The 13,747-nt window shown below is 46.2% G+C and overlaps 6 protein-coding genes and 1 long non-coding RNA gene across 7 annotated transcripts; 1 reads left to right on the top strand and 6 right to left on the bottom strand.

Annotated features, from left to right (window-relative positions):
* Positions 1-46: 46 nt before the first annotated feature.
* Positions 47-446, bottom strand: LOC116800196. Its single transcript, XR_004361193.1, has 2 exons — positions 357-446; positions 47-294 (listed from the first exon to the last, which is right to left on the bottom strand). It is a non-coding gene; the product is annotated as an uncharacterized LOC116800196 (long non-coding RNA).
* On the top strand, positions 373-2,212 carry LOC6614709. The gene is made up of 3 exons (XM_002039100.2): positions 373-1,013; positions 1,239-1,461; positions 1,527-2,212. Exons 1-3 carry the CDS (start codon positions 849-851, stop codon positions 1,856-1,858), a joined length of 720 nt encoding a protein of 239 aa, XP_002039136.1. The 5' UTR covers positions 373-848; the 3' UTR covers positions 1,859-2,212.
* Positions 2,113-5,170, bottom strand: LOC6614708 (protein ref(2)P). The gene is made up of 3 exons (XM_002039099.2): positions 4,679-5,170; positions 2,555-4,036; positions 2,113-2,499 (listed from the first exon to the last, which is right to left on the bottom strand). Exons 1-3 carry the CDS (start codon positions 4,848-4,850, stop codon positions 2,354-2,356), a joined length of 1,800 nt encoding a protein of 599 aa, XP_002039135.1. The 5' UTR covers positions 4,851-5,170; the 3' UTR covers positions 2,113-2,353.
* A 616-nt stretch (positions 5,171-5,786) lies between these two features.
* LOC6614707 lies at positions 5,787-6,555 on the bottom strand. Its single transcript, XM_032721206.1, has 3 exons — positions 6,225-6,555; positions 5,992-6,169; positions 5,787-5,929 (listed from the first exon to the last, which is right to left on the bottom strand). The coding sequence occupies exons 1-3, from the start codon at positions 6,523-6,525 to the stop codon at positions 5,875-5,877; spliced, it is 534 nt and encodes a 177-aa protein (XP_032577097.1). The 5' UTR covers positions 6,526-6,555; the 3' UTR covers positions 5,787-5,874.
* Positions 6,556-7,434: 879 nt separating this feature from the next.
* Positions 7,435-8,771, bottom strand: LOC6614706. The gene has a single exon (XM_002039097.2). The coding sequence runs from the start codon at positions 8,686-8,688 to the stop codon at positions 7,555-7,557; it is 1,134 nt and encodes a 377-aa protein (XP_002039133.1). The 5' UTR covers positions 8,689-8,771; the 3' UTR covers positions 7,435-7,554.
* Positions 8,772-9,803: 1,032 nt separating this feature from the next.
* LOC6614705 (ethanolaminephosphotransferase 1) lies at positions 9,804-13,656 on the bottom strand. Its single transcript, XM_032721189.1, has 5 exons — positions 13,277-13,656; positions 12,934-13,002; positions 12,227-12,849; positions 11,988-12,168; positions 9,804-11,016 (listed from the first exon to the last, which is right to left on the bottom strand). The coding sequence occupies exons 1-5, from the start codon at positions 13,352-13,354 to the stop codon at positions 10,684-10,686; spliced, it is 1,284 nt and encodes a 427-aa protein (XP_032577080.1). The 5' UTR covers positions 13,355-13,656; the 3' UTR covers positions 9,804-10,683.
* Positions 11,039-11,972, bottom strand: LOC116801462. The gene has a single exon (XM_032721203.1). It carries the CDS (start codon positions 11,590-11,592, stop codon positions 11,149-11,151), a length of 444 nt encoding a protein of 147 aa, XP_032577094.1. The 5' UTR covers positions 11,593-11,972; the 3' UTR covers positions 11,039-11,148.
* Positions 13,657-13,747: the final 91 nt, after the last annotated feature.

Raw genomic sequence — 13,747 nt, 5'->3', positions numbered from 1 at the left:
TAAATTAATATAAATCAAACTAATAAATAAATAATAAAATATATAATAAATATAATAAAATGTATTTAACCATTTATTTTGTATTGGTACAAATGCGTTGTAGTCAAGTGTTATTGTGGGATATTCCCGATCACATTGCTCGCTTCTTATCTTTCTATTTGCTTCTCCTTTTCCTGTCCATTCGTCGCGCATTTGCTTTTGTTAGCAATTTCACAACATCGATCATCGAAGCCAACTATTTAGGGTGGACCTAAACAGCATCATTTAACGTAGTTCAGTCTACCATAATATATCCTAAGCGCAGAATTTGAAATCGAGAGATTATACAACATTCGGTTTGTTTTGTTATTACTTACTTTGATCTTAAATTAGGAAATGCTAACACACTTGACTCTGTTTTTGGGAATCACTCATGGTGTATTCACCATGATTAACGCCGGTCAATTATCCAATCCGGTTTTAGATTGCTCAAAAAATACCGATAATCGCGTTTCGTCCAGCTGGAGAGCAATGCCAATCGCTGCCACCTGTGGCCGCTGCCGCCTTTCCCGCCCCAAGGTGAAAAACACATGAACGGGGCGATCCGATGAGTCACTTTTGCGAACGCCGCGCTCCACTGGCTTTGAAAGTGTGATTTTTCGGATCACGCTGGCGGAGCTTTCGATGGCTTTTTCCAGCTGTTCCATGCCGTCAGACCCTCAAAAGCGTTCTAACAACCGCCACGAGCGGTCGCGATCTTCGGTTTCGGTTTGTGGTGCCCAACTACTTGGATTCGTCTTATCGGTTCTACGTGCGCATCTCACGTAGCAGATAAGTGATTTTCGCAGAGCTAAGACATCCTCAGCATAATGACAACTGCCGAATTGCAAGGTTCCTATGGAGGCCTTTACTTTGGCTTCTGCACACTGATCTCACATGTGCTTCTGGCGGGGATCACCACAGCCATTGTTTACAAGTGCCTTGTGCTCAAATTGGTACACACAGCCGGACATGCCTTCTACTGCACAATCGGCGTAAGTATTTTGCTTTCGGATATTAAATTGTTTAAAAATATGTGTATATATGGAAAAGTGAAAGTTTGAGGTCACGGGTAACAAATAATCTAATGGTTTCAAGGATATATATTTCTCGAGTGAGTTTTCTGTACCCCGAAGACCTAAATACAAACCTGTTTACTATCTCTTAAAACTTCTACCCGTCCTAAATCATTGTTCCATCTATCTTCTATTTCACCATAGTTTGTGTTTTTCATGGGCGAGGCACTGCTGGTCCGGAATAGCGCATATTTGGAGTCCTCGTTGGGTCCTTTGAACCTCAACCGCCTGCACGCCGTCCTGGGTCTGTTGGCATTCCTGGTCGGAGTCGGCGGAATAGGAATCAAGACCTGGCAGAAGCTGGAGCGCAAACGGGAAGACCCCAATGCCTCCGTTCGTCACTTTAAGAGCAACCATGCTTTGTACGGTGGGTTTTCGTCGGTTCTTTTCCCAAATATAATGATAATTTATGCCTCCATCTTCCCCCATCAGGTATAATCGGCTGTGCTCTTCTACTGGGTAGCGTTCTGAGCGGTCTTCCGCTGTATTTCATCAACGGTGGCTTCGCCTTGAAAATGCTTCATCGATTTTTCGGATTGTCCGGATTCCTCGCTCTGATGGTATCTCAAATGTTCGGATATAACACGGGATTCGGTCGGCGACAGTGGAAGGCACACCACCAGAAGCTCTTCAAATTTTTCACATTTATTGCCACCATTACGACAGCAAATTACGAATTCCGGAGATTTGTGCGAGATGTTGCCGGCTTGGCGACAGATTATTTCATTGGATTAGATGCAGCAGAAGCTAGAGAAGATCTTTGAGGCCTTTCAACAAGCGAGTAGTTCAGACTGGAACACCAATACTACAGGCCGTTTCCGGATCGAATTCCGAAACACAGTATTGTGGATTTTTGTATCACTCAAAAATTATTCGAGTGCTTTGCGGATCTGAAAGTCCACAATCGATTTATACTAAACGTATAAACACATTATATAAGTGGAGAAGGCTTTTGTTGTCTGTCAATCGAACTCTACTTAAGTAAACCATATCAGGTATAAAAAGTAGTCATTTTAAATCATTTTACTTTGCGCATTTATTGCAATTTCACAGATACATATATATGATAACATTTTGTTGATTATTTAAAACATAAAATAAATCTATTTTCACATTTATTTTGGATACGAGATAAATCTAGCACCACAGAAAAACTAAGCTACGTAGTAAACTGATACGATAAAGTAAAATCCCTTCTTCATTGGGTTCTATAGATATTGAAGATACATAACAGACACATCGATATAGAATATGAATATTTAGTTGCGGGTCTGCGAGACGTGCATTACGTCCAAGGCAGCTGGGATATTGCCCTGGACCGACTCCAGGAGCTGGGTTAGCCAGGCACCCTCGTTGCTGAAACCCATGGCCATCATGGCATGGATCGATTGATTGATGCGTTCATCTAATTAGGAGACATAATTAATACAAAGCGATAAGTGATTGAATTCGGCACTTACCAGTGTGGTAGACGGGGACCGTGCGCTTCTCGTCGGGAGCTGCTGGGGAGGTGCCGACGCTATTGGTGGTCACCGATGTGGTCGAGGTCGATGTACTCACCGTATCAACTTGAGCAGTCTGGGTGTTGGCCGAAGCCTGCTCCACGCGAGCCTCCTCATTCATGTGCTGACGCAATAGTTCGCCCAGCTGACCAAAATCACGCACCGGCTGCTGAGGAGCAGCAGTGGGATTGGTTGTGTCCAGATTGATCAAGTTACTATTGTTTGCAGAGTAAGCATTGTCAATAAGCTGCCACTCTGGATCCAAGCTGTCGGAACGGCGTCTATCCTGCTCTGTCTCGGTAGTGGTTTCCAATGGTTTAGGATTCAGGGGCTCTTTCTCAAGCTGAGCATCAGAGATCGAACCAGAAATTGATGGAGTGGCCGACTGGTTAGCAGATGGCACATTAGACTGATTAGCCGATGGAGCGGCAGAGGGAACTGCTGACTGGCTGGCCGAAGATGCCGCCGACTGGCCACTGGATTGACTCTGCTCCTCTGGTTTCTTGTTCTCGGCACTGGGAGTCGTTGAGGGCGCAAATATTCCCGAATCACCCACATCAGTGGTATCGATCATCTTGGAAAACATTTCGCTGAAGTTATTAAGGATTTCGATGCCAGCACGCATGTACTCGGGTGGCACAATCTGGGAAAGGTTATCCAGATTTATCACTGGAGTAGTTGGCTCAGTAGAACGTGGAGTCGTCACTGGATCTTCGGTTGATGGGACACTTTGATCAGTGTTAACCTTCTTTGGCTCAGTTGGTTTGGCCTCGGATTCAGTTGACTTTTCAGCGGTAACAGTGGGCTCAGCTTGTGGAGGACTTTCAGTTTGTTCGGCAGCCTTCGGTTTCTGCGGTTCGGCTGGTGCCGTGGCCGTAGTTGTGTTCAGCGGCAAGTTGGTCATCATCTCGACAAACTGAGACAGGACTCCGGCATGGCGGCGGGCGTGACGCCGTTCACGGCGACTATCCCTGGCTGGTTCGGCAGCAGGAGCTGCCTGGCTCGCCTCCTGAAACGGGCAATGGCCCCTGGAGCGCCGGCCACAGCGGCGTCCCAATCCTGGACCTGTGAACCAGGCATCGATCATACCGTGTCCATTGTTGGTCGGCATGCGCAGCATCAAGTGCTCAGGATGCTTGTGAGCCGACTCGCATTTCTGGCAAAGATCATAGTTGCCACACTGGACGCACTTGTAGCGGAACCCAATCAAGGGAGCCAAGCCGCAGCCATCGCATTGAACGGAATCGTGGATGGTAAAATTGCTCGGATCGTCGACAGAAGGAGCTTCAGCGTTGGCTGAAGAACTCTCTTGCTTGGTGGCCTTTGGCTCCTCTATGGGCGCCAGTGGAGCCACCTGAACGTGCATATTGCTCTCGCACTTGGCCAGGAAAATCTCATAGTCAATTTGGTTGACTATTTCGATTTCATCTTGATCAGCGTCTGCAAAAGTTTGAAAATGCACAGGAAAATAAAATCAATTATGAGTCAGTGAAGTTTTGTTATCAAAGGTGAATCACTAAGGGCTTAAGTTAGACGAATTAGCTACAGCTGCGGTTGTACCAGCAAAACAAATTTGATCTATGTAAATGTAAATAGGTGTACATATACATTACAAATTAAAAAGTTCGTTAGTTGTATTTAAAATATATATAAGTTGAGAAGTCAGAAATATGTATAATCAAAACTTTTTTGTATTTGTGCAATTTGTGGAACAGTGCATCTAATATGTTGACCACGTTTGTACTATAAAACTCCATATACAAATTTATCAGTTGATGTGTCAACACAATTTTGCCAATGATAAGCATAGAGCAGGAATACTATCTAGGTGAATCCCTGATGTGTTGGGCGAACTACGCAATAAATTGGGCTAGTTTTGCAATAACAAAAACAAACGAGACTTAAAAGCTAAATGGTCAGCACTGCTCGGTCGGATGCAGTTATGTATGAAAACGAATGTACATATATATGCACATTTGTTGCAATCTTTGGGACTCGACTCGATTGCAATTGCAAACAGCGAATAACTGTTTGTATGTATAGCAAGCCTACACTCTGCGGCAATTTCATTGTGAAACTCACCGATCCAGAAAGTCCTTACGTCGCATTTGGGCAACTGGCGCTCCAAGAAAAGATACAGCTCGATTTCGCGACGCAATATGGTGTAATTCTGGGAGGGCATCCGCAGGTATGCATTTATCTTCTTCTGGAGTCCAGCGCCCTGGTAGGTGATTTTCAACAGCTTCTCCGGCATTTTCGCAACGTATTCTGTAGTTTCAGCAGACGTTTGAATATATATCGATGCTGACGCGTTTATTCTCGCTTAACTTGTTGCGGCGAATTTATGTGACGGATTCTATTAATTTGGAGCTCTCGACTACTGCGTCGTTTTTGTTCGGCCGTTCGATTGTGTATACAAGTGCAGATGGGCGAGAGCAGGTTTATATACCAGGCGAACTAGTTGCTCGAAGGTTCTTGAATGGGTGAGGCTCAAAATGTTGCAAATCACTGTGTTGCTTTCTGGGCCGCACTAGTTAATCTATTCCCAAAATTGTATTGTAATGCCAAAGCTGGTCTTTGGCAAAGATTAATAATACTTCGGTTATCGATAACGAGAATATTTTTACGTGGCTCTATCGCACTCACTACTTTCAGTATTTTTACATTCACATTTTGCTTTACGTAAAATTCCGCCGCATTATCGATATTTTTACGCATTATGTCGTCCACTCATAAATACGTCCGTTTCTTTTTTGCAAAACGCAAATTTGAAAATCCTAATCTAAAGACCGTTTTGTTTTATTAAACTGGGCAATCTAGGTAAAAGTTAAAACATCGAAAATAAAATGATGCCTCTGCGTTCGTAATTTTCTTCGCAACTATAAGAATTGGGAGACAATAAAACGGTCAATCTAAACTGGGACAATTGGTGGTTTTTCAAGATGTTTTGAACTCCGGCCACTATCTACTATTGAATTCCAAATCTTGCTTCCAAATTCCAAATTAGCACCGCCTTCGAGGATTCTTCTCCACACTGAGTTTTCTCTTCGATTCCAAGAAAATGTTAAAAATTATCACGCAGAGATTATTTATATAGATATGTAGAGTTAAAAAAAAAACATCGTCATTATTTATACATTTTAAAATACCAAGTTGTATTAATCTGTAAATTGATAACTAACTCTTTAAATATTGTTCAGTGGAACACAACTAAGGGGATCAACGGAGTGAATAATTTTATTTCCAATAACTTAGAACTAATTTTTTGTCATATCATTTTAGGCCTTTGAACTTTTGAGCATCTTAAGCAACTGGAGCAGTTGAGTTGGAGATCTGAGCAAAAACCAACTTTTAATTAGTTGCTAAGCAGAATAACATATTAGTGCTGTACTAACCGGCTGGCAGTTTGAGAAGCTACAATTTGATGTTGTCTGCTTTCCAAATCAATTTGGGCTTGCTCAGGAATCTTAGTAACGCCTTCGGTGGAACCAGAGTCTGTGTCGGTCTCAGGATCCCTCTCGTACATCTGAGTTGAATCTGGATCTGGTGTAGATTGGCGCAACATCATTTCACCTGGCGTGGAAATAGGATTATGTCGGCAATTCGATTCTATTACCGTAGTACTCACTCAAGTAGGACTCCGCCATGGAGTAGAGCAAGCTGGAGCTCATTTGAGGCGCCATTCCGATGACGACCCCATCCACTTTGAACTGGTAGTTCTCCCCACCCTTTTGCCGCTGGTCGTACAGAATGTCCTCGCGCTGGAAACCATTCTCGGAATAGTCGTCGTATAAGACGTCCAGCAAGTCGCTGATCACGTTCCTCGAATTCCCCGGCCTAATCTTGCCGCCAACGGGCTGGGCCAGAATTCTTCCAAGTGCCACAAGCAGCAGGGCGAAGACAAACAGCCGGTTGGTGAACTTGCACATGATGTTGCCCAAGCGAAAAGACCGCAGGACCGATGTGCTCCAATGGCGTGCGTTGAATGATTCCAGGTTCTCGGCCGCAGTGAAGGCGAGCCCACCTGGACCACAACTGGAGACTGGAAGACCAAGAAAACCCGATTTCTGGACACAGTTCAATGGCCGCCTCCAATCAGCCCAAAGACTTCCGCATTGCCAGGTTGCTGTGGGAACCTTTAGCTCGGCGCATTTCTAATGCTTCCCAGCAGCCACGTTCGAAGTCCGTTCCATTCGAGAGGAGCTATCTGCCTTGTGGTCGATCCTCTCCGGCTCCTCATCTTACCCATTACCCAAGGGGAAACATCTTTTAAAAGTTATTTTTACGCATCTTGCGCCAATTTAAATTTGTTTAGTAACCCAATCTCTGTAAGCATGATTCCGAAAAAAGTTAACCCAATAACCTCGATTTGAGCCAAAAAGAAGTCCAAAATCTTCATGGCAGTACTAATTGCCCCGCCTGCAATAGACACAGATCTGTTGACTCTTCTAGTTATCTAGTCTGAGTGCAGTTCTGGGCGCGGGTTCAATGACTTGGACACAGGAAGGGGCTGGCAGCCACCTGCAAACTGGTTTCGCACATAAATCTTGCGCACATCGCAAACTATGGAGCACCTGGCCTTTGGCTCTGGACAGTAATTGCCGTTTTGTGGCCCCAGGAAGGTTATCCAGACCAGACTCTAGCCTCATCCTTCAGCGTATCATTAAAGCCGAACTCGAACCGTTAGATCCAGTGCCCACTTCCGCTGTTGGAGCATCTACATAGAAGGTGATTTGCAATGTGAGGCTAACTATTTACAAAAAGTTATTAGCCATGTAATGGTGCTTAATGTTAGTCGCAAATAAATCATCTCCCATATTTGCTAGCGAGCAGTTTAATCTCAGTGTCGATTATGTTTTCGTATTTATTAATAAGACAATTTCGTCGGCTTAATTCTAGAGTGTGCAATGTATGAAACTAACATTTAGGCTGGCAGTCTGGCGTTCTCACTCCTCCGCTTAGTAGCCCTCGATCTGGCGACATTCGCCGTAGCTATCACGCCGTTCTCCGCGAGCGCAGCGCGCCAGTCCGTCCCGGAGGAGGGTTCGCGACTCGGCCAGGTCGTCGTCGGCCAACAGATCGAAGCTAACGATCTCCGGCTCCACCGCTTGTGCCCGAGTGGGTTCCTCGTCCAGTTGCCAGGAGCGCGATTGGTCCGCGAAGTAGGTGGGTGCGTCGATAGGGGGGTAAAGGCCATTGGCTCCTCTGCCAAGATCGCTGCGGTAAATGGGCGCACTAATGGAGCGCGGACTGGCATAGTCGCCACCGGTCAGGCGATTGGTATCTAAATAGCTATCGCCTCTCAGGGAGCGGGAGCTGCGGAAGTACTGAGATCCGGGATGGTTGAAGCTCTCGAGGAGATTAGAGCCGGCGCTGCTGCTGGCAGACACGGGGGGCAGAGCCTGAATCAACTCCGGTTCCGCCTCCAAGTGGAAGGGCTTAATTAGCTGCGGCATGGGTATCAGTTGCGGAGGCAGTACGTCCACCTGCTGGCGCTGCAGGCGTTGAGCCTGCTCCGGATCGCTGGCTGAGATGTCCACGTGATAGGGCGTTCGACCCTCAATGAACTCCGGCAGATGCGCCGCTGGCGAGGATTGGCGCTGGTTCTGTTGCTGCTGCAACTTCTGGAGATGACTCTTCTGGTAGAAGGACTTCAGTGAGTTGCTCCTCGCGGGATGTTTGCGCTTGAGCGGTCCACTGCCCTTGGTGTTTCCGCGACCCAGCAGCTCCAGCAGGCTGATGCCCTCCTGCGGTCCAGGTGGGATCAGGAGGATCATGAAGTTCTCCAGATCAGCGCGAATGTTGTACTGTCCCTCCTGGCGCTGATCGTACGTGATTGTGCGGCGACGCAGTGCGTCCTCATCAGCGCTGGCCGATTCGAGAGGAGGTTGCAGCATAATGGGTTGCCCAATGGATCCGCTGGACTCCAGAGCCTGGGGCGGGGCCATGGCCGGGAAGTGCTCCTCATTAATGATATGCGGCACGTCGGGATTCTGAGCTGGTGGGGTAGATGGCTCCGTTGTGGAGCTCAAGGGATTGGCTAGGCCTGCTGCCAATAGCAGGGGTAGAAGCGTGAAAGTCTTCCAGGTCATCTTCACTTAGTAGATCTCAGTTTGCTCCGCTCGGCGTTCTTGACTCGCGCGCTTCTGCCTCGCAACTGATTCCCAGTCCGGTGGGAGAGTTTTCCATGTCGGCGCAGGCGCAACTTTCATATTCTGGCGCTGCCGTCGGCGCTGCACTGAACGAAATAGCGTGTAGATTCTTGAATCGGTGATTTCCATCGAAGCCTTACTTTTACAAATACTTTTTTAATGGGATACGAAAAATTTTCATTTTGAAACTTGCCTTTTCATCTTGCAATGTAATAAGTACCGCAGTTATTTACTACTCGCATTTCATTCATGAATTTTTTCTTCCAGTGCAGCTCCTCTGCCACTGCGGCTTTCTTCTCTCTATGCTCGATTCTCGTTCTGGTTTTGCTTTTATTCATGCCACTTACTTTCTGATCGTCTCTTTTTGTTCGGCCGTGCCCATTTCGACGGCGTGACTTGGTAGCCATCTCCTTCTCCGTCCACATCTCGGCTTATTGATATTGGCCAGCCCATAGGCGGGCGGGGCCGGGCGGAGGTGGACCTGTCACCGCGGTTCCCATCGCCCGGCACAGTGGGGCTGGTGGCTGATTTTCACGCCAATTAGCTAATGAGGAAGCGTTTGGTCGCCCATTGACTGGGCTAACAACCACATCACGTACGCATCCACAGAACCCGTCACCTGAGCAAACGATATCAAGCCGATCATGAGGGTTCTATTCAATTGATTTATGCCTTCGCCAAACATAGGCGCAGCACTATGTACATCCATATGTACTTATAACGTACTCGTAAAAATGATCTACAAACTTCGACCATCAGTACGATAACAATGAACTATCTTAAGGATGCTTACTTTGATAAAGATATCTTGTATGAACTTCGGCCAATCCTCCTACGTATCCTTGAAGCTGGCAGCGTAATCATATACTAAGATGTAGAATAAATTACCCATCCCAAATGTTTTTGTAGCCTTTAAGCTGATTTGGAACTTTCAGCTGTCATCACGGCCTACAAATGTATCTGTAAGCAGGCAAACAGTCCACTTGGCGATCTAAAGTCACGATAAAGGCGGTCAGCATATGGTTATAAATCAAATGACGAACTCGGTGTGAGAATTTCAAAATACTTTGTTTTATTTGTATACTGTCTTGTCTTTAACACAATGTGTAGTGGGGCGGGGGTAGCCCGTTTGGGGGGTACATGAATAGATTCCATACAATAAAGCGTGCAGTGGCGCTAGGGACGACGTCACATTACAGTTGAATGACATTGGGGTTCGGTTTAAGTTTAAAAGTAACGAATATGCTTATGTGTTTAAATAATTAGAGGTCTTTGTGGTTATTTAGTTAGAAAAGTTCGTTTCGTGTATTCGTGTTTGTGGAGCACTTCAAACAATGTACAATGGAAACAAAATAAATTAAGCATGGAGATAATTATTCGATTACGTCTAGACAAATATAAAACATTGATTGCTATTCAAGGTCAGCGGAAGCGAGCGTTTTTAATTATAAGGATACATTTGCCTAACCATAGCAATGAAGTTGGAAAGCTAAGGGCTAGAACAAGTAGTTAGCTGCTCTGTATTTGCAGAGTTGAGTTGAGTTTGCGGATCGGAACTTTCCTGGCCGCTACTTTAGCCTACTAACCAATACTTATTGGATATCTTAGCAGCAGATTAGATCACTTGTCATGATTACTGGTAAATTCAATCGATCTACAAGGGGTCATTAAAGTTTGGATTCAATACGGATTACAGATAACGTCAAGTTGGGATTTAACCGTAGCGTTTAAAAATTATCATTGGAAGAGAGCATTACGTGAATAGTCATTGGAAAAGTGCCGAAATGGCTCCAATGTTATTGTAGCACTACTATAAAGTCAATTTTTTAGGTATATTCTAACTAAGACAAATTATACATAATCTCACAAGAATTGTTTAACTAAACAGCCTCCTTGATATACAGAAAAACTTGCAAAATAACGCAATCCGATGCCTTATTTCTCTTTCTTCAATGGCTCCTCCGCGTGTGGTTTATCTGCCTGGCTGATTTCCTCTGCCAGCAGAGTCTTCTTCTTGGGGAGCTCCTCCTGCGGCACGCGCTTGTGGACCGTGAAGCAGACCCGGTTGAAATGCTCGCACATCTGGTTTACCACGCTGGCCCCGTATTGCCAGTGGCTCAACGTGGTCACAATCAGAAGCAAGTACAGCAAGGGCCTCTCCAGCAGCGGAATCCACAGGCTCGTCAAGAAGGAAAGGACAAACATTGGCATCTGCCAATGCCAGGCCTCGCATCTCGTCACGGACATCTGTGAGACAATCAAACGACACTGCAATAAGAGAAGCAAGGAGTAGTGTCATTTGGTCACTTTTAATTTCGTCAGAACAGTGTTCATATTCAAAAACAAAATTTTCTGAATCTATACTGTAAACGCAATAAACTTTTCAACGCGATGGAAACTTTAAGAGCGTTTGAGTTTGTTCCTTAAAATTTGCTCAATCATGGGATCGTTCTCGTGAGGAAAGACGAATGTGCCGCGGTCGCGCCTCAGATAGCGGTGGGCTCTATCCGAGTACCATCCGTATATCTGGTTGACAGTCATGGGCTGCGGCGTGTTGTGCTTCATCTCGTACTCCTCGTCCACGCCCTTGTCCAGGCTGATCATTTTACGTGTGTTCTGCAGTGACACCGGGTCAAGTTTCTCCCGTATGCGCTGCCCCTCTTGGAGCGTGCAATTAAAATACGGCCAGTCGTGGCGGGCATAAAACTTCAGGGACAATGGTCGTTCATACTCCGCGGTCGTGGTGTATATCGGCTCCCTCAGCGACTCGCGACCACCTTCGTTCAGATTTTCATCCACCAAGTCCTTGGCACAGCGGCGGCCACCACAACAAAAGGGTGGCATTTCGGACGACTTTCGCTGTGCGTTTTCGTTTTATCAACGTGAAATGCCGATATGGGGCAGGCAAGTCAAATGACTCATTAAATGTGGTTTGTGGCTGTTTGGCAGTTAACTCCGTGCCAAGGGGCCAGCGAAAGATGTAGACACACATGCCTTATCTAGATTATGTATGATTCAGGCCACACACGCGACACGGTTTGATAAGCGTTTCTGTGCCCGATTACATTTTAAGCAAGGCATGAAGTGCCTCTTATCCTAATATTTTACAGGCACCTAGACAGTGCTAAATTAATATTAACTAAACAATTATCGTACATGGGTCAAATCGAAGGGTAAACTAAATCAACTAATACAATTCCACTTGTATGCCATTTCTACAATAAATGTAAAGGACTTACGCTGACGTTGGAAAAGATTGTGCCGCTAAGCATGAAAATAGCGCGTGGATCCTTTTCCATGATGTCGTTCGGGGATAAATATGGCCAGGCGAGCAGTATGACGAAGTAGGTGATGAAGGGCCACATGGGTCGAACGGCCTCCCAAAAGGACAGTAGACGACCTGTGCGATGCGCATAAGAGCTATAAATAGAAGCAAGGTTACTGGGGGGGACTCACAAAATTAATTGGCATTTCATACTTGTAGACGTTAATGATGACTAGTGGAAGATTCGCCATAGCACTGATATGCAGCACTGCCTCCATGACATTGCCCAACGGCAGGGTTCCATAGGATCCCAGCGGCAGTTCGAACTTCCAGCGCTCGAAGCCCATCCACCAGGTGACCAGGTACATGGCGGTGCTGCCCCACATGCTGAGGTCATAGCCCCAGGGCAGATAGAGGATGCCCGTGTTGTACTTCTCCCAGTGCGAAATAAAGAAGTTGAAGTAGACTGTTAGGCAGACGTAGTACATCCTCATGGGTCGCACCGAATACACGCGGCTGCGTCCAAAAATGCTGTACAGACACGTCGGGATCAACATGGCCGTATATGAATCCAATCCGTGATCGAAGAGCTCGCCCAGCGGACCAGATAATCCAATGCGGCGGGCCTGTTTGCCATCGATCCCGTCCAGGGTGTAGGCCAAAAAGATGTTGATGGCCGTGCAGAGCCAGACCCACGACGGAATGGGGGTGGTGCCCTCCTCGCCGGAACTGGCTTCAAAGTTCCAGTCGTAGTAGGAGAGCAGCACCAGGTTCATGGCGCTGAACAGGAAGCCCAGAAAGGTCATAAGGTTGGGCGCAAACCAGCGCGGAAAGAACTGCAGTGGGTGGATGGTTGTCATGGTGGGTTGCCCACTTATGAGTATTGATTTTTGCGTGATACAATTCCGCGAAGCACTCACCTTAACTAGCCAATCCCAAAAGGGATGCATCACATACTGACTCAGCGGTGAGGTATCAATGGCACTGTACTGCAAGTAAAATTTCTGATTAAAGAGGGGAAACTCATTACCATCATCAGTTTAACGACTATTTCAATAGCTTTCTTTTTTTTCGCATTTCGCTTTGTTTGGCCTGCTGGCTTTCTATACCATAAAAAGAATTTTAATTGAAAACAAGTACGGTGTACAGAGAACTGGTTTTGGTTTAGGTTCTGGCTTCGGGCAATCGGGAAGGTCACCCCCTATTGAAGGAAGGTACAGCCGCCCACGATGCTCCTTTGCGAGTGTGAATCCTCTGGCCCACCTTGTAGTTGTCGAACCCATTGATCTGGTCCTGCGTCAAATACTGGTGGTTCATCAATCGTCTGAATAGTTGCCTCATTTTCGATGCTTCAACTATGTATTTTTAATCTAAGCGGAAAAACACGCGACGGTCTTCAAAAAGGAGAGCACCGAGGAGACGGGGGTTCTTTGATAAAGGCAGCTCCTGAGCGCGCGTTGGACGTTATTAGCCGGATGGTCAGAACATGATGACAGAAGTATAACGTTAACCGATGTAGAAGTGAAAATTCTGGGCACAACTTTCAGCCAGCTATAGCTCGCGTTTATTTTTATTGCGAAAACTAAATTCTGCCGCTTCTGTTGCCGCCGCTGCCGCCGGCTGTTTTTTCTTCATTCACGCTCGCACACGTACAGCCACCAACACTGACGCGCTGCCCTGGGGAGGTTTTGCAACACTGCTGAAACAGCGAAGCGCGCAAAAATAGTGGTCCAG

The sequence above is a fragment of the Drosophila sechellia genome, chromosome 2L, assembly GCF_004382195.2.
Source record: "Drosophila sechellia strain sech25 chromosome 2L, ASM438219v1, whole genome shotgun sequence".
Classification (NCBI taxonomy): domain Eukaryota; kingdom Metazoa; phylum Arthropoda; class Insecta; order Diptera; family Drosophilidae; genus Drosophila; species Drosophila sechellia.
This window is presented reverse-complemented; position numbering and strand designations above follow the sequence as displayed.

Excerpts from the sequence above, each read along its gene's own strand:
- LOC6614708 (XM_002039099.2), bottom strand. The coding sequence starts at position 4,850 with ATGCCGGAGAAGCTGTTGAAAATCACCTACCAGGGCGCTGGACTCCAG. Across the intron at positions 4,037-4,678 it reads CGTAAGGACTTTCTGGATCG|ACGCTGATCAAGATGAAATC; the intron begins GTGAGTTTCACA and ends AAACTTTTGCAG. Across the intron at positions 2,500-2,554 it reads GGTCCCCGTCTACCACACTG|ATGAACGCATCAATCAATCG; the intron begins GTAAGTGCCGAA and ends TCTCCTAATTAG.
- LOC6614709 (XM_002039100.2), top strand. The coding sequence starts at position 849 with ATGACAACTGCCGAATTGCAAGGTTCCTATGGAGGCCTTTACTTTGGC. Across the intron at positions 1,014-1,238 it reads CCTTCTACTGCACAATCGGC|TTTGTGTTTTTCATGGGCGA; the intron begins GTAAGTATTTTG and ends ATTTCACCATAG. Across the intron at positions 1,462-1,526 it reads GAGCAACCATGCTTTGTACG|GTATAATCGGCTGTGCTCTT; the intron begins GTGGGTTTTCGT and ends TTCCCCCATCAG.
- LOC116801462 (XM_032721203.1), bottom strand. The coding sequence starts at position 11,592 with ATGCCACCCTTTTGTTGTGGTGGCCGCCGCTGTGCCAAGGACTTGGTG.
- LOC6614707 (XM_032721206.1), bottom strand. The coding sequence starts at position 6,525 with ATGTGCAAGTTCACCAACCGGCTGTTTGTCTTCGCCCTGCTGCTTGTG. Across the intron at positions 6,170-6,224 it reads CATGGCGGAGTCCTACTTGA|GTGAAATGATGTTGCGCCAA; the intron begins GTGAGTACTACG and ends TTTCCACGCCAG. Across the intron at positions 5,930-5,991 it reads GCTTCTCAAACTGCCAGCCG|ATCTCCAACTCAACTGCTCC; the intron begins GTTAGTACAGCA and ends GTTTTTGCTCAG.
- LOC6614706 (XM_002039097.2), bottom strand. The coding sequence starts at position 8,688 with ATGACCTGGAAGACTTTCACGCTTCTACCCCTGCTATTGGCAGCAGGC.
- LOC6614705 (XM_032721189.1), bottom strand. The coding sequence starts at position 13,354 with ATGAGGCAACTATTCAGACGATTGATGAACCACCAGTATTTGACGCAG. Across the intron at positions 12,850-12,933 it reads TTTGGGATTGGCTAGTTAAG|TTCTTTCCGCGCTGGTTTGC; the intron begins GTGAGTGCTTCG and ends CACCCACTGCAG. Across the intron at positions 11,017-11,987 it reads CAATCTTTTCCAACGTCAGC|TGTCGTTTGATTGTCTCACA; the intron begins GTAAGTCCTTTA and ends CTCTTATTGCAG.